Genomic DNA, 25,933 nt, shown 5'->3' on the forward strand with positions numbered 1-25,933 from the left:
AATGTATAAAATTTAAAAAAAAAAAATCATAACATTTACATAACTATTCAGACCCTTTACTCAGTACTTTGTTGAAGCACCTTTGGCTGTCTTCTTGGGTATGACGCTACAAGCACACCTGTATTTGGGGAGTTTCTCACTTTCTTATCTGCAGATCCTCTCAAGCTCTGTCAGGTTGGATGGCGAGCGTCGCTGCACAGCTATTTCCAGGTCTCTCCAGAGATGTTCGATCAATTTCTAGTCCGGGCTCTGGCAGGGCCACTCAAGGACATTCAGAGGCTTGTCCCGAAGCCACCCCTGTGTTGTCTTGGCTGTGTGCTTAGGGTCGTTGTCCGGTTGGAAGGTGAACCTTCACCCCAGTCTGAGGTCCTGAGCGCTCTGGAGCAGGTTTTCATCAAGGATGTCTCTATACTTTGCTCCATTCATCTTTCCCTCGATCCTGACTAGTCTCCCAGTCCCTGCCGCTGAAAGCCTCCCCACAGCATGATGCTGCCACCACCATGCTTCAGGACGTGAGGCTTGGTATTTAAGCCAAAGAGTTCAAACTTGGTTTCATCAGACCAGAGAATCCTGTTTCTCATGGACTAAGAATTCTTTAGGTGCCTTTTGGCAAACTCCAAGCAGGCTGTTATGTGCCTTTTACTGAGGAGTGGCTTCCGTCTGGCCACTCTACTATAAAGGCCTGATTTTTGGAGTGCTGCAGGGATGGCTGTCCTTCTGGAAGGTTCTCCCACCTCCACAAAGGAACTCTGGAGCTTTGTCTGTGTGACCATCAGGTTCTTGGTCACCTCCCTGACCTCCCTGATTGCTCAGTTTGGACCACTGGCCAGCCCTAGGAATAGTCTAGGTGGTTCCAAACTTCTTCCATTTAAGAATGATGGAGGCCACTGTGTTCTTGGGGACCTTCAATGCTGCATAAATGTGTTGGTTCCCTCGACACAATCCTGTCTCGAAGCTCTATAGAAAATTCCTTCGACCTCATGGTTTGGTTTTTATCTGACATGCACTGTCAGCTGTGGGACCTTAGTTAGACAGGTGTGTGCCTTTCCAAATAATTTCCAATCAATTGAATTTACCACAGGTGGACTCAGGATGCACATGAGCCCAATTTCAAGTCTCATAGCAAAGGGTCTGAATACCTGTATTTATGTTTTTAATTTTTAATAAATGTGATAAAATTTCAAAAAAACTGTTTTCACTTTGTCATTTTTGGGTGTTGTGTGTAGAATGATGAACATATATATATATATATATATATATATATATATATATATTCTAAAATGGATTTAATATATATATATATATATATATATATATATTAAATCCATTTTAGAATAAGGCTATAACATAACAAATGTGGTAAAAGGGTTCTGAATACTTTCTGGACGCAGTGTATCCTCAAAACATGGTTAACCTGTTGACGGTACAGGTTCCCCAAGGGGTACCCCCCCGCTCAACTGAAACAGTGGCACACAGAATGCAAAAATATTCTTAGAAATATTTAACCTCCACACATTATCAAGACCAATAGCTCAAATGAAAGATAAACACCTTGTTCATCTAGCCAGCGTGTCAGATTTCTAAAATGTTTTACGGCGAAAACATAGGACATATTTATGTCAAACCACCACAAAGACACAGACGATATACAGCCATTTTGTCGAACAAAAGATGCAATCACAAACGCAGGATTAAAAGAAAAATAATTCACTAACCTTTTGAAAATCTTCATCAGATGACAGTAATAGGACATGTTACACAGTACATTTGTTTTTTTCAATAATATGCAATTTATATCCATAAATCTCTGTTTACAAAAATGTCCGGAGAAATTATAGATAGCACCGCCAGATAACAGAAATAAACATCATAAACTTTGACTAAATATACATGTTCTACATATTGTTAGAAAGATACACTGCTTCTTAATGCAACCGCTGTGACACATTTATTTTTAACGTTGCAGAATTAGTTATAATAATAATAATAATATATGCCATTTAGCAGACGCTTTTATCCAAAGCGACTTACAGTCATGTGTGCATACATTCTACGTATGGGTGGTCCCGGGGATCGAACCCACTACCCTGGCGTTACAAGCGCCATGCTCTACCAACTGAGCTACAGAAGTTCACTATGTAATAATCTGAGACGGCGCTCAGACGTAAGCAATATTCGTCCGCTATGTTGGAGTCAACAGAAATACAAAATTACACTTTGTGGGGACTACAGTAAATGTGTGCAAACATCCCAATAACAGGCGGATACTTTAGGTTATTTCCATGATTAATTATCTAACATGTCAATCTGATCCTGGGGCGAGAGGTCATAAGTCAACAGTTCACCAAACAGAAATCTTGCACAGCCTTTCCAAGCTAAGAAGTTTAGCTTCTAAATGAGTGTAATGGGAGTTACAGCAATGTCACAGTACTCCCCGCCCCTATTTCGGTAAAAAGCTGGGGATAGGGCTGGAATTCATAGACAGAACTATGGATGCTAGCACTGACCATCCATGATATCAAAATTATAGTTTTAAAACATTTACTGTAGTCCCCACAAAGTGTCATGTGAATCCCGTGGCATGTGATATCTGACCAGAATGTCCCCTTGGACCGGCAGCATCAAAACACATTCTATTAGTTGTGTACACATTTGCATACGTTATCGCAGATGTAGCCAAATGCTTGTGTTTCTAGCTCCAACAGTGCAGTAATACCAACCAATAAAAAAACAATACACACAAATCCTAATAAATCCCATACATTTATTTATATATATGTATATATAATGGTGTGTATGAATGGAAAAGGTGTGTACAGTACTTGTTATATAGGGTGTGCCCTAATTAGAATACAGTATATACTGTACCTATGAAGTGGGTAAATTAGTATTTAAATATTATTAAAGTGGCCAGTTTTTGACAGGGCAGCGGTCTCTAAGGTGCCGGGTGGTAGCCGGGTAATGTTCTGGACAGTGTACTGGGTGGAGGCCAGGTAATGTTCTGGGCAGGGTGCTGGGCGGAGGCCGGGTAATGTTCTGGGCAGGGTGCTGGGTGGAGGCCGGGTAATGTTCTGGGCAAGGTGCTGGGTGGAGGCCGGGTAATGTTCTGGGCAGGGTGCTGGGTGGAGGCCGGGTAGTGGTGACTATTTAAGGGTCTGGCCTGAAGATAGAAGCTGTTTTTTGGTCTCTCCAGCCCAGCTTTGATACCTGTACTGTCTCCGCCTTCTAGATGGTAGCAGGATGAACAGGCCGTGGCTCAGTTGGCTGAGGTCCTTGATGATCTTCTTTGGCCTTCCTGTGACACCGGGTGCTGTAGATGTCCTGGAGGGCAGGCAGTGTGCACCTGGTGATGCATTGGGCTGACCGCACAACCCTCTGGAGAGCCCTGTGGTTGCTGGAGGTGCAATTACAATACCAGGCGGTGATACACCCCGACAGGATGCTCTCAATGGTGCATCTTTAGAAGTTAGTGAGGGTCTCAGGGGCCAAGATTAATTTTGTCAGCCTCCTGAGGTTGAAGAGGCGCTAGAAAACAGAACATTCATGTCTGTTGGCGCCATCTTGTTAGCATCACAGTAGATCTAAGCCATATCTAGGCCTCCCCACATCTTACCAGACTGTGCCAGTATCCCAATTAGCACCCTAATCCCTATAGTGCCCTGGTCAGAATTAGTGCACTATATAGGGAATAGAGTGTTATTTGGGACACAGCCTGTGAAAACAAAGAGCAGAGAGGAGCCAGGCTAGCAGAGCAGAGGAGTCACAGTGATCTTATCTCACACCCTGTTAGAGGAAACCTCCCTCCCCAGAAAAACCAAACAAACCTAAAACTCAGCTGAAAAACGATCTCTTCATCATAATGAGCGGTAGGCACTCCAGCCCTGCCACTACCCTCTCTCCCTCGCGGAGAGCACACACCGGGGTGGGGGACGTTGATTGATGCCCTACTCTCACCCCTTCGAGCTGCCAATGCCTGGAGACACACTAGCCCTGGAGTGTGTGTGTGTGTGTGAGCGCGAGCGCGTATCCGCGAGGAGTCCCTGCATTAAGCCCACTCCAGATTCCCCTGTCATTGCTGCTATAAGATTATCACAGGGCATATTTTGAATCATCCTTATTGTGATTGAAATAAAGCCATGTGAACACAGGTCAGTCAGTGTATGATTGAAATAAAGCCATGTGAACACAGGTCAGTCAGTGTATGATTGAAATAAAGCCACGTGAACACAGGTCAGTCAGTGTATGATTGAAATAAAGCCACGTGAACACAGGTCAGTCAGTGTATGATTGAAATAATTCCACGTGAACACAGGTCAGTCAGTGTATGATTGAAATAAAGCCACGTGAACACAGGTCAGTCAGTGTATGATTGAAATAAAGCCACGTGAACACAGGTCAGTCAGTGTATGATTGAAATAAAGCCACGTGAACACAGGTCAGTCAGTGTATGATTGAAATAAAGCCACGTGAACACAGGTCAGTCAGTGTATGATTGAAATAAAGCCACGTGAACACAGGTCAGTCAGTGTATGATTGAAATAAAGCCATGTGAACACAGGTCAGTCAGTGTATGATTGAAATAAAGCCACGTGAACACAGGTCAGTCAGTGTATGATTGAAATAAAGCCATGTGAACACAGGTCAGTCAGTGTATGATTGAAATAAAGCCACGTGAACACAGGTCAGTCAGTGTATGATTGAAATAAAGCCATGTGAACACAGGTCAGTCAGTGTATGATTGAAATAAAGCCACGTGAACACAGGTCAGTCATTGTATGATTGAAATAAAGCCATGTGAACACAGGTCAGTCAGTGTATGATTGAAATAAAGCCACGTGAACACAGGTCAGTCAGTGTATGATTGAAATAAAGCCACGTGAACACAGGTCAGTCAGTGTATGATTGAAATAAAGCCATGTGAACACAGGTCAGTCAGTGTATGATTGAAATAAAGCCACGTGAACACAGGTCAGTCAGTGTATGATTGAAATAAAGCCATGTGAACACAGGTCAGTCAGTGTATGATTGAAATAAAGCCATGTGAACACAGGTCAGTCAGTGTATGATTGAAATAAAGCCATGTGAACACAGGTCAGTCAGTGTATGATTGAAATAAAGCCACCTATACGTTGGTCGGTCAGTGTTAAATGTCCTGTGGTGACCCCTCTGTGGCAGATCATTGCCTGAGTGTCCAGCTCGTCACCGGAGGGTTCATATAGAGCTTTATTAGAGAGTAGCCAGACAGACAGGACCACGTGGGGATTCCACTCTGCCACACTGTGTTTGCTCTGCCGATTATGTTGTTTGCATATTGAAATATGGTCAAGTGGTTATTCCCGGCTTAATACCGAGGTACTCTATGGCACGGCAGCTCTCCTCTCATGAAACCCAGAGAGGGTATCAGTGGTGTGTCTGGAGTATTGGCACCGTGTGTTAATGGACCAAAATAAACACAATGCCTCTTTCTGATTCTCAAATAGGCTGTTTATAATTCTGACTGTCGAGGGCCTTCACTTGTGGTTTAATGAGGTACGCCGGTGTTGTTTATGTTTCTATGTTGAAAGGCTGGCTCAGCAGCCTGCTGTGGGGTCGGTGTCGACTACGCCACATGGTGGGGTCTTTATGTGGCTCGGCTGACTCTGAGGATCAGCATATTTATTTGGCCGGATAGGAGTCTTTTAGACCAATAAGAGGAGGACACAGCGTCCTGATGGTAGTGAGGCAATCTCTGGTATTGGCCTCTCTCTGGGGAAGGCTTTTAAAAGGACAGAAAAAAAATGAGTGCAGCCGCCCGCCGTTGCAGTGGCTATCTCCCTCTGAAAGCCCCTGATTACCTCAGCTCCTCCTTAATGTAAGCACATTCAGCCATGGGTGGCAAGGAGAAAATGATATATGAGAGAGAGAGAGAGAGAGAGAGAGAGAAATGTACAGGGAGATACAGAAATGGTGTGTGCTGTGCATATGTCTGATGTAAAGCATATAGGGTCTGTCTGTATTAGTCGATACACACTGTGTAGAAAACTTAGTATTGTCGCTGTTGATGTCTGTTCCAGTCCTCTATCCTTCTATTAGACCCCTGTGGGTCTGTGAGAGGGGGGTGAAATGAACAATAACAGAGTGTGAATGAGAGTGGCTGTTCTTCCTGAGCCTCCACTCTTCCCCTGTGTCTCTCCATCCATTATCTGAGGCCTGGCAGCACCTGATTGATGAGGAAGCGGCAGGATCACCTTGGTTCCGAGGTCAGAGCAGCAGATTTCATTTGTTGAGAAAGCTACAGAGCTACAGCACCTTGCCCCGCAGTAATGGAGGCACAACTTAAGACCCATTCTGGTTTTCCCATATCGCAGAAACTGTCAACGAAGACTTTGTTGTTTTCAAAGTAGTTTTTTTTTTATCTCCTTCATAAACAGAGATTTTCCAATCACACCCTGTTATTCTGTCTCCCTCGAGACTCGTACTGCGGTCCCTCTGCATGGGTCTTTGTGGAAAAGTGAACACTTTGTGTAACAAAGCAGCATTCCGCTTGTGCTTTCATTCACACAGTAGTGAAATGGTACACAGCGAGCCATATCAAATGCGTCACAACTTGTAGCATTTTGCATGACACTCTAACAATGCTTTGCAGATTTTTTTCCCTATTTCCTGAGACTGATTAAGAGGGGTTGGTAGCGTGTGTGGGGATCAGAGGGTGTCACAGGAAGGCGGTCTGTCTCATAAGAGTTTCTCCTTTTCACATGTACGGTGCCAGTCAACAGTTTGGACACTCCTTCTCATTCCAGGGTTGTTTAATTTTTTGAAACTATTTTCTACATTGTAGAATAATAGTGAAGACCTCAATACTATAAAATAACATATATGGAATCGCGTAGTAACCAAAAAAGTGTTAAAAAAATCTATAATATTTTATATTTGAAATTCTTCAAAGTAGCCACCCTTTGCCTTGATGACAACTTTGCACACTCTTGTCAGTCTCTCAACCAGCTTCACCTGGAATGCTTTTCCAACAGTCTTGAAGGAGTTCACACATATGCTGCACGATATTTGGCTGCTTTTCCTTCCCTTTGCGGTCCATCTCATCCCAAGCCATCTCAATTGGGTTGAGGTTGGATGATTGTGGAGGCCAGGTCATCTGATACAGCACTCCATCACTCTCCTTGGTCAAATTGCCAGTACACAGCCTGGAGGTGTATTGGGTCATTTTCCTGTTGAAAAACAAATGGTAGTCCCACTCATTTCTGAGGCTGGTAACTCTAATGAACTTATCCTCTGCAGCAGAGCTAACTCTGGGTCTTCCTTTCCTGTGGCGGTCCTCATGAAAGCCAGTTTCATCATAGCGCTTGGTTGTTTTTGTGACTGCACTTTCAAAGCTTTCAAAGTTCTTGAAATTTTCCGCATTGACTGACCTTCATGTCTTAAGATAATGATGGACCAGAGTTTCTCTTTGCTTATTTGAGCTGTTCTTGCCATAATATGGACTTGGTCTTTTACAAATAGAGCTGTCTTCTGTATACCACCCTACCTTGTCACAATACAACTGAGTGGCTCAAATGCATTAAGAAGGAAAGAAATTCCACAAACTAACTTTTAACAAGGCACACCTGTTATTTGAAATACATTCCAGGTGACTACCTCATGATGCTGGTTGAGAGAATGCCAAGTGTGTGCAAAGCTGTCATCAAGGCGTAAGGTGGCTACTTTTAAGAATTTTGATTTGTTTAACACTTTTTTGGTTACTACATGATTCCATATGTGTTATTTCATAGTTTTAATGTCTTCACTATTATTCTACAATATAGAAAATAGCAAAAATAAAGAAAAACCCTTGAATGATTAGGTGTGTCCAAACTTTTGACTGGTACTGTATATCACATTGATGAGAATGATCCTATGCATCCCCTCCTTTTCTTTATATGTACAGCGGTTTATTGGTCCTATGTTTGATATTTAATAAGGGTACCGGTTGTATTTTCTTACTTCCAAGAAAATGCTTTCCGATTATTATTATTTCAGAATAATTGATTCCATAAATCATAAAGCAGTGATATTTTTCCCCCCGAGCAACATTAACAGCCTATAGGCCTGTGAAAGGAATTGAAAATCTCGGTGCGCTGTGCATGTGTAAATGGCTCAAAAAGTTCATGATATTCTTGATTAATTTGAATCTGCACATATTTGATGTTTTCACATGTAAGAGAACATGTGACTGTAGGGCATACTGGTCCCATTTCCTCTTGTCAGTGTGTGGATGTGAGATCAAAGGAAGGCTGTTGCCTGCGTCCTTCCAGCCCAACATGAATGTCCTCTACCCTCTCCTCCTCTCCTCTCCTCCTCTCCCTTCTCCTCTGAGGCAGATTAATCCAGTTGTCTGTCTTTTCCAAGTGAGAGGAAAAGTTACCATATCAATGTTTTGAGTGTATGTGGGGGCTTGTGGAGAGGAGCATGATGATGTCACTGAGGCTGTCTAGACATGACTGAATATTCTCAGTTGTCTGTTTGTTTACGTTGGATGATGGCACTGTGTGCGCAAGGCAGACTAGTGTGAACACTCCTACCCACTAAGACACAGACATTACATTACATTACATTTAAGTCATTTAGCAGACGCTCTTATCCAGAGCGACTTACAAATTGGTGCATACACCTTATGACAACCAGTGGAACAGCCACTTGCATCTAAATCTTGTTGGGGGAGAAGGGGGGAGAAGGATTACTTACCCTTACTTACCCTATCCTAGGTATTCCTTGAAGAGGTGGGGTTTCAGGTGTCTCCGGAAGGTGGTGATTGACTCCGCTGTCCTGGCGTCGTGAGGGAGTTTGTTCCACCATTGGGGGCCAGAGCAGCGAACAGTTTTGACTGGGCTGAGCGGGAACTGTACTTCCTCAGTGGTAGGGAGGCGAGCAGGCCAGAGGTGGATGAACGCAGTGCCCTTGTTTGGGTGTAGGGCCTGATCAGAGCCTGGAGGTACTGAGGTGCCGTTCCCCTCACAGCTCCGTAGGCGAGCACCATGGTCTTGTAGCGGATGCGAGCTTCAACTGGAAGCCAGTGGAGAGAGCGGAGGAGCGGGGTGACGTGAGAGAACTTGGGAAGGTTGAACACCAGACGGGCTGCGGCGTTCTGGATGAGTTGTAGGGGTTTAATGGCACAGGCAGGAGCCCAGCCAACAGCGAGTTGCAGTAATCAAGACGGGAGATGACAAGTGCCTGGATTAGGACCTGCGCCGCTTCCTGTGTGAGGCAGGGTCGTACTCTGCGGATGTTGTAGAGCATGAACCTACAGGAACGGGACACCGCCTTGATGTTAGTTGAGAACGTCAGGGTGTTGTCCAGGATCACGCCAAGGTTCTTAGCGCTCTGGGAGGAGGACACAATGGAGTTGTCAACCGTGATGGCGAGATCATGGAACGGGCAGTCCTTCCCCGGGAGGAAGAGGAGCTCCGTCTTGCTGAGGTTCAGCTTGAGGTGGTGATCCGTCATCCACACTGATATGTCTGCCAGACATGCAGAGATGCGATTCACCACCTGGTCATCAGAAGGGGGAAAGGAGAAGATTAATTGTGTGTCGTCTGCATAGCAATGATAGGAGAGACCATGTGAGGTTATGACAGAGCCAAGTGACTTGGTGTATAGCGAGAATAAGAGAGGGCCTAGAACAGAGCCCTGGGGGACACCAGTGGTGAGAGCGCGTGGTGAGGAGACAGATTCTCGCCACGCCACCTGGTAGGAGCGACCTGTCAGGTAGGACGCAATCCAAGCGTGGGCCGCGCCGGAGATGCCCAACTCGGAGAGGGTGGAGAGGAGGATCTGATGGTTCACAGTATCGAAGGCAGCCGATAGGTCTAGAAGGATGAGAGCAGAGGAGAGAGAGTTAGCTTTAGCAGTGCGGAGCGCCTCCGTGATACAGAGAAGAGCAGTCTCAGTTGAATGACTAGTCTTGAAACCTGACTGATTTGGATCAAGAAGGTCATTCTGAGAGAGATAGCGGTAGAGCTGGCCAAGGACGGCACGCTCAAGAGTTTTGGAGAGAAAAGAGAGAAGGGATACTGGTCTGTAGTTGTTGACATCGGAGGGATCGAGTGTAGGTTTTTTCAGAAGGGGTGCAACTCTCGCTCTCTTGAAGACGGGAGGGACGTAGCCAGCGGTCAGGGATGAGTTGATGAGCGAGGTGAGGTAAGGAGAAGGTCTCCGGAAATGGTCTGGAGAAGAGAGGAGGGGATAGGGTCAAGCGGGCAGGTTGTTGGGCGGCCGGCCGTCACAAGACGCGAGATTTCATCTGGAGAGAGAGGGGAGAAAGAGGTCAGAGCATAGGGTAGGGGAGTGTGAGCAGAACCAGCGGTGTCGTTTGACTTAGCAAACGAGGATCGGATGTCATCGACCTTCTTTTCAAAATGGTTGACGAAGTCATCTGCAGAGAGGGAGGAGGGAGGGGGGGGAGGATTCAGGAGGGAGGAGAAGGTGGCAAAGAGCTTCCTAGGGTTAGAGGCGGATGCTTGGAATTTAGAATGGTAGAAAGTGGCTTTAGCAGCAGAGACAGAGGAGGAAAATGTAGAGAGGAGGGAGTGAAAGGATGCCAGGTCCGCAGGGAGGCGAGTTTTCCTCCATTTCCGCTCGGCTGCCCGGAGCCCTGTTCTGTGAGCTCGCAATGAGTCGTCGAGCCACGGAGCGGGAGGGGAGGACCGAGCCGGCCTGGAGGATAGGGGACATAGGGAGTCAAAGGATGCAGTAAGGGAGGAGAGGAGGGTTGAGGAGGCAGAATCAGGAGATAGGTTGGAGAAAGTTTGAGCAGAGGGAAGAGAAGATAGGATGGAAGAGGAGAGAGTAGCGGGGGAGAGAGAGCGAAGGTTGGGACGGCGCGATACCATCCGAGTAGGGGCAGTGTGGGAAGTGTTGGATGAGAGCGAGAGGGAAAAGGATACAAGGTAGTGGTCGGAGACTTGGAGACAGACAGACATGGATAGAGCGTTGTGCATTGCCAATTGTGCGCTGCGAGTAGAAATAACATCACTATTGTCTACTGTCATATTGATAGATTATGCATTGGGATCTGAAACAAAATAGATTACTGATGATCTCCGAAGTTGGTAAATCTAATGAGAATGGTCACTTATCACATCATGGAGTGTGGGCCTGTAGCCATTAATAATGGTACAGCTCTGTAATGGCATTCACAGCACACTATATCCCCTGACACCTCACACATCCACATCTGCTGACGTGTGTAGCATGGTCGTCTGTGTGCCATGTTGCAAGTTCCATTTACAAGGACAACCACTAATCGGACTAGCGGGGGTCCTGTTGAGAAGAGAAAGTGATTATCATGGTTCCTCGACAGTCAATGCAATTTGTAGCCTATCAGGGACGGTTTCATTGCAATGCAAAGGTCAACTGTATGTGACTATAAACAAGGTGCTGTATGTCGTGATGCACGGCAGCAAACTGGCACGTCTTTATTATGGTCCGGGAATGGTGACGGACCTCTCAATGATCTACACTTCAAGAGAATAGGAGGATACCGAATCATTGTACCATTTATGACAAATATTCACAACTTTTATAAGAGACAGCAATATTCAGGTGGTTTTGTTGACTTGGACTCATCGTATTATGAATACATTATTTTTTAAATAGATAGCTGTATATCCTTAACAGCAGCATTTGAAGTCTTCATGTTTCAGAATGATTTCAACTGAACAAGAGCCATTGTGATTTAATCAATCTGTCTGCCCTGCTATGCTCATAGGCATTTCATTGTTTGAAATGATCTCTCTCTCTCTAGATCTCAATGAATCATACATAAATGAAGGTAGTCAAAGCCCCAGGGTAGATATCACACACCGCTGTGAGGCTAAACGACTTGACCCAAGCCGACCAGAAGGCCTCTTCATAAAGATAACACAATATGGGCCGAATTATACTTATTAGGTCCATTTTTATATAGAGAACACACACCTTGGATAAATTTGACAAGCAATCATATTCAGCTGTAGATCCATTATCAGCAAGTACATTGTTGATGTGAATGTGATATAAAACCTATCTACATTATATTAATATCAATGGCTAATGTCATATCCTGTATAAAGAGATATCCAGTATTCCATGTTTAGAAATGACTCCCGTGGATCAGTCCTCACCATTTGATGACAGTGTAGATGGCCACGTCTTCCTCTCGTTGTCTGTCAAATTGATGGTGATTGGGGAAGTGGTCAGTTGCCACTTGCCCCCATCTACTGGGAGGTTGACATCGATTGTGTTGTTTCTGGACACTGAAATTATGTTATAGCACATCATTAGCTCTGTTTGCTGAATTGGGTCAAAACTGGAAATGAGCCCCTTGCTCCTCTTCAAATATTCATAACATGACATTCAGATGTAGAGCAGCCCCAGACAGTACTCTCTAATTGGCCAGTGCATTTAATCATGGGCTCTTGTACTGTATTGTTAATAAAGGGAGGGGGATAGAGAAACAGAGAGAGATAGAAACAGAGAGACAGATAGAAACAGAGAGAGATATAAACAGAGAGAGATGGAAACAGAGAGAGAGATAGAAACAGAGAGAGAGATGGAAACAGAGAGAGAGATAGAAACAGAGGGAGAGATGGAAACAGAGAGAGATGGAAACACAGAGAGGGAGATAGAGAGAGATAGAAACAGAAATAGAGAGAGATAGAAACAGAAATAGAGAGAGATAGAAACAGAGAGAGAGAGAGAAACAGAAACAGAGATAGAAACAGAGAGAGAGAGAGAAACAGAAACAGAGAGAGAAACAGAGAGAGAGAGAGAAACAGAAACAGAGAGAGAAACAGAGATAGAAACAGAAACAGAGATAGAGACAGAGAGAGAGAGAGAAACAGAGAGAGAGAGAGAGAAACAGAGAGAGAGAGAGAGAAACAGAGAGAGAGAAACAGAGAGAGAGATAGAAACAGAGAGAGAGATAGAAACAGAGAGAGAGAGATAGAAACAGAGAGAGATAGAAACAGAGAGAGAGATAGAAACAGAGAGAGAGAGATAGAAACAGAGAGAGAAACAGAGATAGAAACAGAAACAGAGATAGAAACAGAGAGAGAGATAGAAACAGAGAGAGAGAGACAGAAACAGAGAGAGAGAGATAGAAACAGAGAGAGAGAGAGAGAGAGAGAAACAGAAACAGAGAGAGAGATAGAAACAGAAACAGAGAGAGAGATAGAAACAGAAACAGAGAGAGATAGAGAGAGAGAGAGAGAAACAGAGAGAGAGAAACAGAGAGAGAGAGAAACAGAGAGAGAGCAACAGAGAGAGAGAGAGAAACAGAGAGAGACAGATAGAAACAGAGAGCGAGAGAAACAGAGAGAGAGAGAGAGAAACAGAGAGAGAGAGAGAAACAGAGAGAGAGAGAGATAGAAACAGAGAGAGAGAGAAACAGAGAGAGAGAGAGAGAAACAGAGAGAGATAAACAGAGAGAGACAGAGAGAGAGAGAGAGAAACAGAGAGAGAGACACAGAGAGAGAGACACACAGAGAGAGATATAGAAACAGAAATAGAGAGAGAGATAGAAACAGAGAGAGAGAGAGAAACAGAAACAGAGAGAGAAACAGAGATAGAAACAGAAACAGAGAGAGAGAGAGAGAAACAGAGAGAGACAGATAGAAACAGAGAGCGAGAGAAACAGAGAGAGAGAGAGAGAAACAGAGAGAGAGAGAGAAACAGAGAGAGAGAGAGAGGGAAACAGAGAGGGAAACAGAGAGAGAGAAACAGAGAGAAACACAGAGAGAGAAACAGAGAGAGAGAGAGAAACAGAGAGAGAGAGAAACATAGAGAAACAGAGAGAGATATAGAAACAGAAATAGAGAGAGAGATAGAAACAGAGAGAGAGAGAGAAACAGAAACAGAGAGAGAAACAGAGATAGAAACAGAGAGAGAGAGAGAGAAACAGAGAGAGAGAGAGAAACACAGAGAGAGAGAAACAGAGAGAGAGAAACAGAGAGAGAGAGAGAGAGCAACAGAGAGAGAGAGAAACATAGAGAGAGAGAGAAACATAGAGAGAGATAGAAACAGAGAGAGAGAGAGAAACAGAGACAGAAACAGAGAGAGAGAAACAGAGAGAGAGAGAAACACAGAGAGAGAAACAGAGAGAGAGAGAAACAGAGCGAGAGAGAAACAGAGAGAGAGAGAAACACAGAGAGAGAGAGAGAAACACAGAGAGAGAGAAACAGAGAGAGAGAAACAGAGAGAGAGAAACAGAGAGAGAGAAACATAGAGAGAGAGAGAAACAGAGAGAGATAGAAACAGAGAGAGAGATAGAAACAGAGAGAGAGAGAGGAACAGAGAGAGGAACAGAGAGAGAAACAGAGAGAGAGAAACAGAGAGAGAGAGAAACAGAGAGGGAAACAGAGAGAGAGAGACAGAGAGAGAAACAGAGAGAGAGAGAAACAGAGAGAGAAACACAGAGAGAAACAGAGAGAGAGAGAGAGAGAAACACACAGAGAGAGAGAGAAACACAGAGAGAGAGAGAAACACAGAGAGAGATAGAAACAGAGAGAGAGAGAAACACAGAGAGAGATAGAAACAGAGAGAGAGAGAAACAGAGATAGAGAGAGAAACAGAGAGAGAGAGAAACAGAGATAGAGAGAGAAACAGAGAGAGAAGGAGAGGGGAAAAGAGAGGGGGAAAGAGGGAGAAAGTATGAGGAAAACAGGACATTTACCCACATGGTATGAACTGAGGGGGTGGTTCTCTCTTGGCTGTGTGTGAGGGAGGGAGGCAGGCAGGGAAGGAGGCAGGCAGGGCACCTCCATAGTAACACAGGATCACTTTTAGTGCAAGTGCAAATTATGGCCTCCTTGTCGAAAATGAAACAAATCCCTGAGGAAGAGGTTGATAACCTGGCATCTGGCAATTAATCAAAGAGGCTCTCAGTCTCCTGCTCTGGCCAACTGACTCAGCAGCAGTCACACCATGCAGCACTCCTCCTCGGAGGCCGCGACGCACCTTAAAGTGTTTATGATACCTGTGACACACCTTAATGTCCTGTGTTTGTGAAACCTGTGACATACCATAATGTGCTGTGTTTATGAATAGCCTGCATTGGCTGATCCTTAATAAAGACCTGAGGAGTTTGACTCTCTGAGAATTCACAGTGTTTGACAGTGCTGATTCAAATGTGATCATCTGTGGAGAAGATGTGATACAGTCTGTGTACCTACGTGTCTGTTCTGTCTCTGTTTTTATTTTACCTTTATTTTACCTAGCAAGTCAGTTAAAAACAAATTCTTATTTTCAATGAAAGCCTAGGAACAGTGGGTTAACTGCCTTGTTCAGGGGCAGAACAACAGATTCTACCTTGTCAGCTCGGGGATTTGATCTTGCAGCCTTTCGGTTACTAGTCCACCGCTCTAACCACTAGGCTACATGTAATGTAATGCCTCACCTCACATGGAAGCTGTGTGTGTGGGTGTAGATGTGGGTGTGGATGATGACAGCTGGAATGTGTTTTCACATGCCCACTAGAAGCAGAGGAAGACAGATAGGACACTGGCACGGCTGCCGTGTGTCACAGCTGGGCTGTGTGTCGACACTGGCACCAACACGGGCTAACATGTCACAGCTGTTGACTGTGGTGACAGGAGGGAGCCCTGCTTTCCTCTACACACTGCTACTGCAGACACTAAGTCATCAGGCTACAGCCCTGGAACCTGAGGTAAAATCCTATCCTCACAGCTGTCATCAGGCAACAGCCCTGGAACCTGAGGTAAAATCCTGTCCTCACAGCTGTCATCAGGCTACAGCCCTGGAACCTGAAGTAAAATCCTATCATCACAGCTGTCATCAGGCTACAGCCCTGGAACCTGAGGTAAAATCCTATCCTCACAGCTGTCATCAGGCTACAGCCCTGGGACCTGAGGTAAAATCCTGTCCTCACAGCTGTCATCAGGCAACAGCCCTGGAACCTGAGGTAAAATCCTATCCTCACAGCTGTCATCAGGCTACAGCCCTGGAACCTGCCGTAAAAACTTATCCCCACAGCTGTCATCAGGCTACAGCCCTGGAACCTGCCGTAAAAACCTGTCCTCACAGCTGTCATCAGGCTACAGCCCTGGAACCTGGGGTAAAAACCTGTCCTCACAGCTGTCATCAGGCTACAGCCCTGGGACCTGGGGTAAAATCCTATCCTCACAGCTGTCATCAGGCTACAGCCCTGGAACCTGAAGTAAAATCCTATCATCACAGCTGTCATCAGGCTACAGCCCTGGAACCTGAGGTAAAATCCTATCCTCACAGCTGTCATCAGGCTACAGCCCTGGGACCTGAGGTAAAATCCTGTCCTCACAGCTGTCATCAGGCAACAGCCCTGGAACCTGAGGTAAAATCCTATCCTCACAGCTGTCATCAGGCTACAGCCCTGGGACCTGAGGTAAAAACCTGTCCTCACAGCTGTCATAATGCTACAGCCCTGGAACCTGCCGTAAAAACCTGTCCGCACAGCTGTCATCAGGCTACAGCCCTGGAACCTGCCGTAAAAACCTGTCCTCACAGCTGTCATCAGGCTACAGCCCTGGAACCTGGGGTAAAAACCTTTCCTCACAGCTGTCATCAGGCTACTGCCCTGGAACCTGGGGTAAAAACCTGTCCTCACAGCTGTCATCAGGCTACAGCCCTGGGACCTGGGGTAAAATCCTATCCTCACAGCTGTCATCAGGCTACAGCCCTGGGACCCGAGGTAAAATCCTATCCTCACAGCTGTCATCAGGATACAGCCCTGGAACCTGAGGTAAAATCCTATCCTCACAGCTGTCATCAGGCTACAGCTCTGGGACCTGAGGTGAAACCTATCCTCACAGCTGTCATAAGGCTACAGCCCTGGGACCTGAGGTAAAATCCTATCCTCACAGCTGTCATCAGGCTACAGCCCTGGAACCTGCCGTAAAAACTTATCCTCACAGCTGTCATCAGGATACAGCCCTGGAACCTGAGGTAAAATCCTATCCTCACAGCTGTCATCAGGCTACAGCTCTGGGACCTGAGGTGAAACCTATCCTCACAGCTGTCATAAGGCTACAGCCCTGGGACCTGAGGTAAAATCCTATCCTCACAGCTGTCATCAGGCTACAGCCCTGGAACCTGCCGTAAAAACTTATCCCCACAGCTGTCATCAGGCTACAGCCCTGGAACCTGCCGTAAAAACCTGTCCTCACAGCTGTCATCAGGCTACAGCCCTGGAACCTGGGGTAAAAACCTATCCTCACAGCTGTCATCAGGCTACTGCCCTGGAACCTGGGGTAAAAACCTGTCCTCACAGCTGTCATCAGGCTACAGCCCTGGGACCTGGGGTAAAATCCTATCCTCACAGCTGTCATCAGGCTACAGCCCTGGAACCTGAAGTAAAATCCTATCATCACAGCTGTCATCAGGCTACAGCCCTGGAACCTGAGGTAAAATCCTATCCTCACAGCTGTCATCAGGCTACAGCCCTGGGACCTGAGGTAAAATCCTGTCCTCACAGCTGTCATCAGGCAACAGCCCTGGAACCTGAGGTAAAATCCTATCCTCACAGCTGTCATCAGGCTACAGCCCTGGGACCTGAGGTAAAAACCTGTCCTCACAGCTGTCATAATGCTACAGCCCTGGAACCTGCCGTAAAAACCTGTCCGCACAGCTGTCATCAGGCTACAGCCCTGGAACCTGCCGTAAAAACCTATCCTCACAGCTGTCATCAGGCTACAGCCCTGGAACCTGCCGTAAAAACTTATCCCCACAGCTGTCATCAGGCAACAGCCCTGGAACCTGCCGTAAAAACCTGTCCTCACAGCTGTCATCAGGCTACAGCCCTGGAACCTGGGGTAAAAACCTTTCCTCACAGCTGTCATCAGGCTACTGCCCTGGAACCTGGGGTAAAAACCTGTCCTCACAGCTGTCATCAGGCTACAGCCCTGGGACCTGGGGTAAAATCCTATCCTCACAGCTGTCATCAGGCTACAGCCCTGGGACCCGAGGTAAAATCCTATCCTCACAGCTGTCATCAGGATACAGCCCTGGAACCTGAGGTAAAATCCTATCCTCACAGCTGTCATCAGGCTACAGCCCTGGGACCTGAGGTAAAACCTATCCTCACAGCTGTCATAAGGCTACAGCCCTGGGACCTGAGGTAAAAACCTATCCTCACAGCTGTCATAAGGCTACAGCCCTAGATCCTGCCGTAAAAACCTATCCTCACAGCTGTCATCAGGCTACAACCCTGGAACCTGGGGTGAAAATGTTTCCTCACTGGGTTTGCTGCAGAGAGGTGGATAAGAGAGTATTTCTGGACTATGGTAGGGTTCTCTTTAAGAGGCCTCTGTTGTATCCTGTCATTACATCCTACTATATTCAACATGGTAATTACGGCTGTGCCCACTTAAGAAATAGGGAGCAAAGTTCATGCATGTGCCATGTGGAAGACAAAGGAAAACAGGTAAAAAGCATGACAGCTATTGTCTTGTTATTTCTGCATTCTTAAACATAGCACTGTGGCTTTGACAACAGCATATTGTTCAATATGTTCCATTAAAGACAGACACTAGCTTTTCATCATTGGAGGTGTTATTGTATTTTACTTCATACCTTCAGAGGAATGCTTGCTATTTTCAGATGTCTGTTTGTCATTAAATTATATCAGAGAATTCGGCATGAAGAATACTGGATTCCCTTGTGATCGCACATCAAACCAAGTTTTCTGTGGCAGGCAGTTAGCTCTCTTCCCAAACGCATCCCCATCCACTCCTCATCCCTCTCCCTCTTGTCTCAATCCCCATAGCACATCTTTCTATAGAGACTCCAGATACCACCGGACCTGGCAACCCCAGGAACTACCGCTGATAAACCCTCCCAACCTTCTGATCCTCACCACAGTGTCTCTCTTTGAGGAATCAGAATGACAAGGGTTGCCAGATTTTCTCCTTCCCCGCTCCAGCGCTAATAGAGTAGATAAGTAGATCCATATAATTATAAAGCATTGAAATAATTGTAACAAGAGGCTAAATGCCTAGCTGTAGTTTTAATTAGCCGGTGCTTGAAATTAATAATTGCCACTTTCTAAATCAGAAATCAGTGACTGTTGTTTAGGCTGCTATATTGGAATAATGGTGGGGGGATTGGCTGCTTTTTACATCTCTGTATGTGTTCTTTTCACTGTGCTGCTTGTACACTGGGCCTGGGAGGGGAGGGGGATAAAACCTGGGTCTATTTGGTTATCTTCCAAGTGCAGCATAGCTCAGCCGAGATTAAATTCATTGGGTTTACAGTGGATATCAGTATTAGCTTTTTTATGTTATGTTGGAAAGAACCAGGGGTGGGAGGCCGGCAGTCTGCAGGGGGAAGAGAAGAGAGCTGCCAATGCTACAATTTACCGAGAACATCATCATCGACATCACCATCATCATTATAAAAACCCTCTCTCTGCTATTAAAACCATCGCCGGAATGAGAAAAAATAAAATCAATTCTGGAAATCTTTTTTATATATATATCACATTTCCCATAGGAGTAAAAAGGGCTGAAGAAGCACTGTCGTCTCCTCTGCAGACTAATATCTGTTAGCACTGAAACATCATGCCTCGATCGCTCTTCCCTTAGAGGATAGCTGGCTTTCTACAGTAGTGAGTTAATGATCAGTCTTGACCCCACACCTCATAACAACACTGGTGCATTAGACACAGGACTTAGTGGCAGGGGACTGCCGGGGCACGGGAGCCAATGACAGCTGGAAATTTGATCTATCAGACCGTCAGGGCGCACTGGCAGGTTTGAGCAGGCCCAGAGTAAAGATAACTGACATCTTGCTGTCATTACTGCATGGGCCCGGCCGTCAATCTCTCCCTGCCGCATTCCTCCCCTTCTTTCTCTTCCTGTGTTATTTCTTATTTCCATTAAAACAATCGCCTGTCGCCCTGAAATAGGGCCTCGTTTTTCTTTCCCCAGGCCTCCCTTTTCAAAATAATTTGCTGATTGATTAAATGCTTTGGAAAAGCCATAGGACCCGGAGGTGTGTTTTGAGCAGAGCAAGGGCAGATTGAAGGGAAACTGATTCCAACTCTCTGTCTCTGTCTCATATCTATCACTGCCAATTGCTTGTGCTTCCCAAGTCTGGGATTCTCCTGGGGTGTTCTTCAAAGCAACAGAGTTTGAGATGGGAAATATGTTTATTTGGTTTGAGAAAGCTGAGAAATCTTGGTTCATAATTCTAGGGGTACTGTATTCAGGTATTTAAGTGTGATAGGATTTCCTACTATGTTATTATCACCACCATGTAGCCATTTTGTCACTTTCATTTACATCAGCGTCAATCAACTTCAATCAACTACTAATTTAATTGAAATCAAAATGAAGAAATGGTAAACAAAATGGCTGAAACATTTAGATGACCATACAGTGCTGGGTATCGTTTAATATGCTGTCTATCTAGAGCGTACCATCTGGTATTTCTAGATGGACAGCAGAGCAGGTACTCAGCCTTTCCATTACCCTTGTCAGTGCATCACTGCTGTGGGAGCTGAGCATCACTGCACTGCTCTGTTCAGTCAACTCTGCTCTGTTCTGGTTGCATGTCTCTCTTAGGGTTGGCCCTCTCACCCTATACCACCCTCTAGTCTACACCACCACAGAACACTACCACATTGCTATCACGTCCTCAGCCCTGGCTGGTCCTTCTGCTGCCTGTCTTAATGCCCAGTTCCCCACTGGGCCCCAGGGGGCTTGGTGATAGCCCGGGGCCAGGATGCTAATGCTGCTACGTCGCTACGCTAGTTCAACTCCCACCTCTTTGGAAAGAGCAGCAGCAGCGGAGGTGGAGGAGCGTGGGACATTATGCGAATGAGAGGGCATAGAGCAGGGTTTTTAATCAAGTGTTGGTAGTGGTCGGACAGCCATAGGACAGCTAGGCACAACTTTTACATCAGCTGACAAAGGAGAAAGCAGACGAATGTTACACTGTGGATTTATTTCGCTGCCGACATGGCTGCTCTGCTCACCAAACAGGCTTAACAAACCTGAATGAAGATATGGAAACCTACCTGTCTGTCTAGGACAACTTTTATGTTAAGTTATTGCAAACATATACTGGGAATGTATTTACTAAATTGGAATATTGGGAAAAAGTCATATTGGTTTTAGTATGCTCTTCATTGTAAAACATACAAGGGTGTAAAAGGCAATCAACATAGACTAAAGAGCCTAGAACTCAAAAGGCCTACACTTTTACACCCGCTGGCCCTTCCCCTCCGTGTTGCTTAATAAACTGTGTCTGGCCCTTCCCCTCCGTGTTGCTTAGTAAACTGTGTCTGGCCCTTCCCATCCGTGTTGCTTAATAAACTGTGTCTGGCCCTTCCCCTCCGTGTTGCTTAATAAACTGTGTCTGGCCCTTCCCATCCGTGTTGCTTAATAAACTGTGTCTGGCCCTTCCCCTCCGTGTTGCTTAATAAACTGTGTCTGGCCCTTCCCATCCGTGTTGCTTAATAAACTGTGTCTGGCCCTTCCCCTCCGTGTTGCTTAATTAATAAACTGTGTCTGGCCCATCCCATCCGTGTTGCTTAATAAACTGTGCTTGACCTTCCCCTCCGTGTTGCTTAATAAGCTGTGTCTGGCCCTTCCCCTCCGTGTTGCTTAATAAACTGTGGCTGGCCCTTCCACTCCGTGTTGGTTAATAAACTGTGCTTGACCTTACACTCCGTGTTGGTTAATAAACTGTGTCTGGCCCTTCCCCTCCGTGTTGCTTAATAAACTGTGTCTGGCCCTTCCCATCCGTGTTGCTTAATAAACTGTGTCTGGCCCTTCCCCTCCGTGTTGCTTAATAAACTGTGCTTGACCTTCCCCTCCGTGTTGCTTAATAAACTGTGGCTGACCCTTCCACTCCGTGTTGCTTAATAAACTGTGGCTGGCCCTTCCACTCCGTGTTGCTTAATAAACTGTGGCTGGCCCTTCCACTCTGTGTTGCTTAATAAACTGTGGCTGGCCCTTCCACTCCGTGTTGCTTAATAAACTGTGTCTGGCCCTTCCACTCCGTATTGCTTAATAAACTGTGGCTCGCCCTTCCACTCCGTGTTGCTTAATAAACTGTGGCTGGCCCTTCCACTATGTGTTGGTTAATAAACTGTGGCTGGCCCTTCCCCTCCGTGTTGCTTAATAAACTGTGTCTGGCCCTTCCCATCCGTGTTGCTTAATAAACTGTGTCTGGCCCTTCCCCTCCGTGTTGCTTAATAAACTGTGCTTGACCTTCCCCTCCGTGTTGCTTAATAAACTGTGCTTGACCTTCCCCTCCATGTTGCTTAATAAACTGTGGCTGGCCCTTCCACTCCGTGTTGCTTAATAAACTGTGGCTGGCCCTTCCACTCCGTGTTGCTTAATAAACTGTGGCTGGCCCTTCCACTCCGTATTGCTTAATAAACTGTGGCTCGCCCTTCCACTCCGTGTTGCTTAATAAACTGTGGCTGGCCCTTCCACTATGTGTTGGTTAATAAACTGTGGCTGGCCCTTCCACTCCGTGTTGGTTAATAAACTGTGCATGACCTTACACTCCGTGTTGGTTAATAAACTGTGTCTGGACCTTCCACTCCCTGTTGGTTAATAAACTGTGCTTGACCTTCCACTCCGTGTTGGTTAATAAACTGTGTCTGGACCTTCCGCTCCAGTCGGTTAATAAACTGTGTCTGGCCCTTCCCCTCCGTGTTGCTTAATAAACTGTGCTTGACCTTCCCCTCCGTGTTGCTTAATAAACTGTGTCTGGCCCTTCCCCTCCGTGTTGCTTAATAAACTGTGGCTGGCCCTTCCACTCCGTGTTGCTTAATAAACTGTGCTTGACCTTCCCCTCCGTGTTGCTTAATAAACTGTGCTTGACCTTCCCCTCCGTGTTGCTTAATAAACTGTGCTTGACCTTCCCCTCCGTGTTGCTTAATAAACTGTGGCTGGCCCTTCCACTCCGTGTTGCTTAATAAACTGTGGCTGGCCCTTCCACTCCGTGTTGCTTAATAAACTGTGGCTGGCCCTTCCACTCTGTGTTGCTTAATAAACTGTGGCTGGCCCTTCCACTCCGTGTTGCTTAATAAACTGTGCTTGACCTTCCCCTCCGTGTTGCTTAATAAACTGTGCTTGACCTTCCCCTCCGTGTTGCTTAATAAACTGTGGCTGGCCCTTCCACTCCGTGTTGCTTAATAAACTGTGTCTGGCCCTTACCCTCCGTGTTGGTTAATAAACTGTGGCTGGCCTTTCCTCTCTGTGTTGGTTAACAAACTGTTCTTGATCTTCTACTTCATGTTGGTTAATGAACTGTTCTTGACCTTCTTCTCTGTGTTTGTTAATGAACTGTGGCTGGCCTTTCCGATCCGTGTTGCTTAATAAACTGTGGTTGGCCCTTCCTCTCTGTTGCTTAATAAACTGTGGCTGGCCTTTCTGCTCCATGTCGGTTAATAAACTGTGGCTGGCCCTTCCACTCTGTGTTGAAAAATAAACTGTGCTTGACCTTCTGTTCCATGTTGCTTAATAAACTGTGGCTGGCCCTTCTACTCAGTGTTGGTTAATGAACTGTGGCTGGCCTTTCCGCTCCGTGTTTATAAAAAAACTGTGGCTGGCCCTTCTGCTCCGTGTTGCTTAATAAACTGTGGCTGGCCCTTCCACTTCTTGTTGGTTAATAAACTGTGGCTGGCCCTTCCACTCTGTGTTGGGTAGCCATTCCCTTTCTTTCTCCCCTTGGGTAAGCATGCCCTTTCTTTCCGGCAGTGTCCTGTATTCAGTGTTTGTATGACAATCCACTTCCTTTCTCTCCGGTGCTGCCTGTCCTTCATCAGCTTAGTGTCAGCTTGTGCCTATTAGACAGGGCTTCCCTCACATCTCAATGTTTCTCTGTGGCAGGGCTCTCTGACCCAGTGTCTAGAGAGCTACCCTCCTTTAGGTTTTGCTACAACCCCAGTTGTAACTAACCTCATTCAGCTTATCAACCAGTTAATTATTAATGAGTTACAGGATAGTAGATCTCCTGGAACTGGGTTGGAGAGCCCTGCACTCTATCATGACAGCTGTGAACTCTGACAGACCTGGTGTTGTCTTCTCCTCCTTCTCTCCCCATGCAGTCATTATGAGCAGGACCGCAATGCGCTCAAGAAGAGGGAGTGGGAGCGGCGGACTCAGGAGGTGCAGCAGGACGAAGATCTCTTCTCCTCTGGGTTTAATCTCTTTGGGGAGCCATACAAGGTAAGGGCCTGGGAAGGAAGAAAGGAAAGAAGGAAGGAAGGGCGTGAGGAGTTGGGAAGGAGGTCAGTCAGCATGCAGCATCCCATCTCCCATCACTTTTCCTAGGGCATCGCCTGGAAGCAAGCATGATGTAAGGTGCTAGATAAAATAAGTTTATACTCCCAGCTTCTACACCCCTCCCTAATATACCCCAGCTTCTACCCCCCATTATTCCTCCAGCTTCTACTCCCATTATACCCCTAGCTTCTACACCCCTCCCTAATATACCCCAGCTTCTACCCCCCATTATTCCTCCAGCTTCTACCCCCATTATACCCCTAGCTTCTACCCCCATATTATACCTCCAATTTCTGCCCCCCCCCATTATAAAACCCAGCTTCTACCCCCCTGTTATTCCCCCAGCTTCTACAACCCCATATTACTCCTCCATCATCTAGCATTATTCATCCAGATTCTACCACCCCCATTATTCCTCCAGCTTCTACCCCACCATTAAACCCAGCTTCTACCCCACCATTATACCTCCAATTTCTGCCCCCATTATAACCCCAGTTTAAACCCCCATTATACCCCCAGCTTCTACCCCCCAATACACCTACAGCTTCAACCCCCCATTATACCTACAGCTTCTGCCCGCCCATTATTCCCACAGGTTCTACCCCTTCATTATAACCCCAGCTTCTACCCCCCTGTTATTTCCCCAGCCCCCCATACACCCAGCTTGACACCCTCCCCATTAAACCCCAGCGTCTTCCAATTCAGCTTCCACCACCCATTATTCCCCAAGCTTCTACACCCACCCCATAATACCACCATCTTTTACCACCCCTCCCCATTACACCTCCATCTTCCACCCCCCATTATTTCTCCAGCTTCTACCCCCATATTTCTCCAGCTTCTACACCCCCATTATTTCTCCAGCTTCTACCCCCATTATTTCTCCAGCTTCTACCCCCATATTTCTCCAGCTTCTACCCCCCCCATTATTTCTCCAGCTTCTACCCCCATATTTCTCCAGCTTCTACCCCCATATTTCTCCAGCTTCTACCCCCATATTTCTCCAGCTTCTAACCCCCATATTTCTCCAGCTTCTACCCCCATATTTCTCCAGCTTCTGCCCTCCCCCATATTTCTCCAGCTTCTACCCCCCCATTATTTATCCAGCTTCTACCCCCATATTTCTCCAGCTTCTACCCCCCCCATTATTTCTCCAGCTTCTACCCTCCCCCATATTTCTCCACCTTCTACACCCCCATTATTTCTCCAGCTTCTACCCCCCCCATATTTCTCCAGCTTCTAACCCCCATATTTCTCCAGCTTCTACCCCCCCCATATTTCTCCAGCTTCTACTCCCCCATATTTCTCCGCTTCCACCCCCATTATTTCTCCAGCTTCAACCCCCATATTTCTCCAGCTTCTACCCTCCCATTATTTCTCCAGCTTCTATCCCCCATATTTCTCCAGATTCTACCTCCCCATTGTACCCCCAGCTTCTCCCCCATTATACCCCAGCTTCTATTCCCCGAGCTTCTACCCCCACCATTACTCCCATTCTATACTCCCGCCCCATTGTACTCCAGCTTCTACCCTTACATTATTCCCAGAGCTTCTACCTCTACCATTATTCCCCGAGCTTCTACCCCCACCATTATTCCCCGAGCTTCTACCCCCACCATTATTCCCCAAGCTTCTAACCCCCCATTGTTCCCCCAGCTTCTACCACTCCCTATTATTCCAGCAGCCTC

General features: G+C 46.2%; 1 protein-coding gene across 1 annotated transcript in view; it reads left to right on the plus strand.

Moving 5' to 3' along the window:
* The window catches only part of aff2 (AF4/FMR2 family, member 2), a 359,750-nt gene that overhangs the window by 45,592 nt on the left and 288,225 nt on the right, over positions 1-25,933 (plus strand). Inside the window, exon 2 of the mRNA XM_052487000.1 lies at positions 24,068-24,188. Coding sequence (XP_052342960.1) covers positions 24,068-24,188 — 121 coding nt within the window. The remainder of the gene's footprint in view (positions 1-24,067; positions 24,189-25,933) is intronic.

The sequence above is a fragment of the Oncorhynchus keta genome, chromosome 30, assembly GCF_023373465.1.
Source record: "Oncorhynchus keta strain PuntledgeMale-10-30-2019 chromosome 30, Oket_V2, whole genome shotgun sequence".
In the NCBI taxonomy this organism is placed as follows: domain Eukaryota; kingdom Metazoa; phylum Chordata; class Actinopteri; order Salmoniformes; family Salmonidae; genus Oncorhynchus; species Oncorhynchus keta.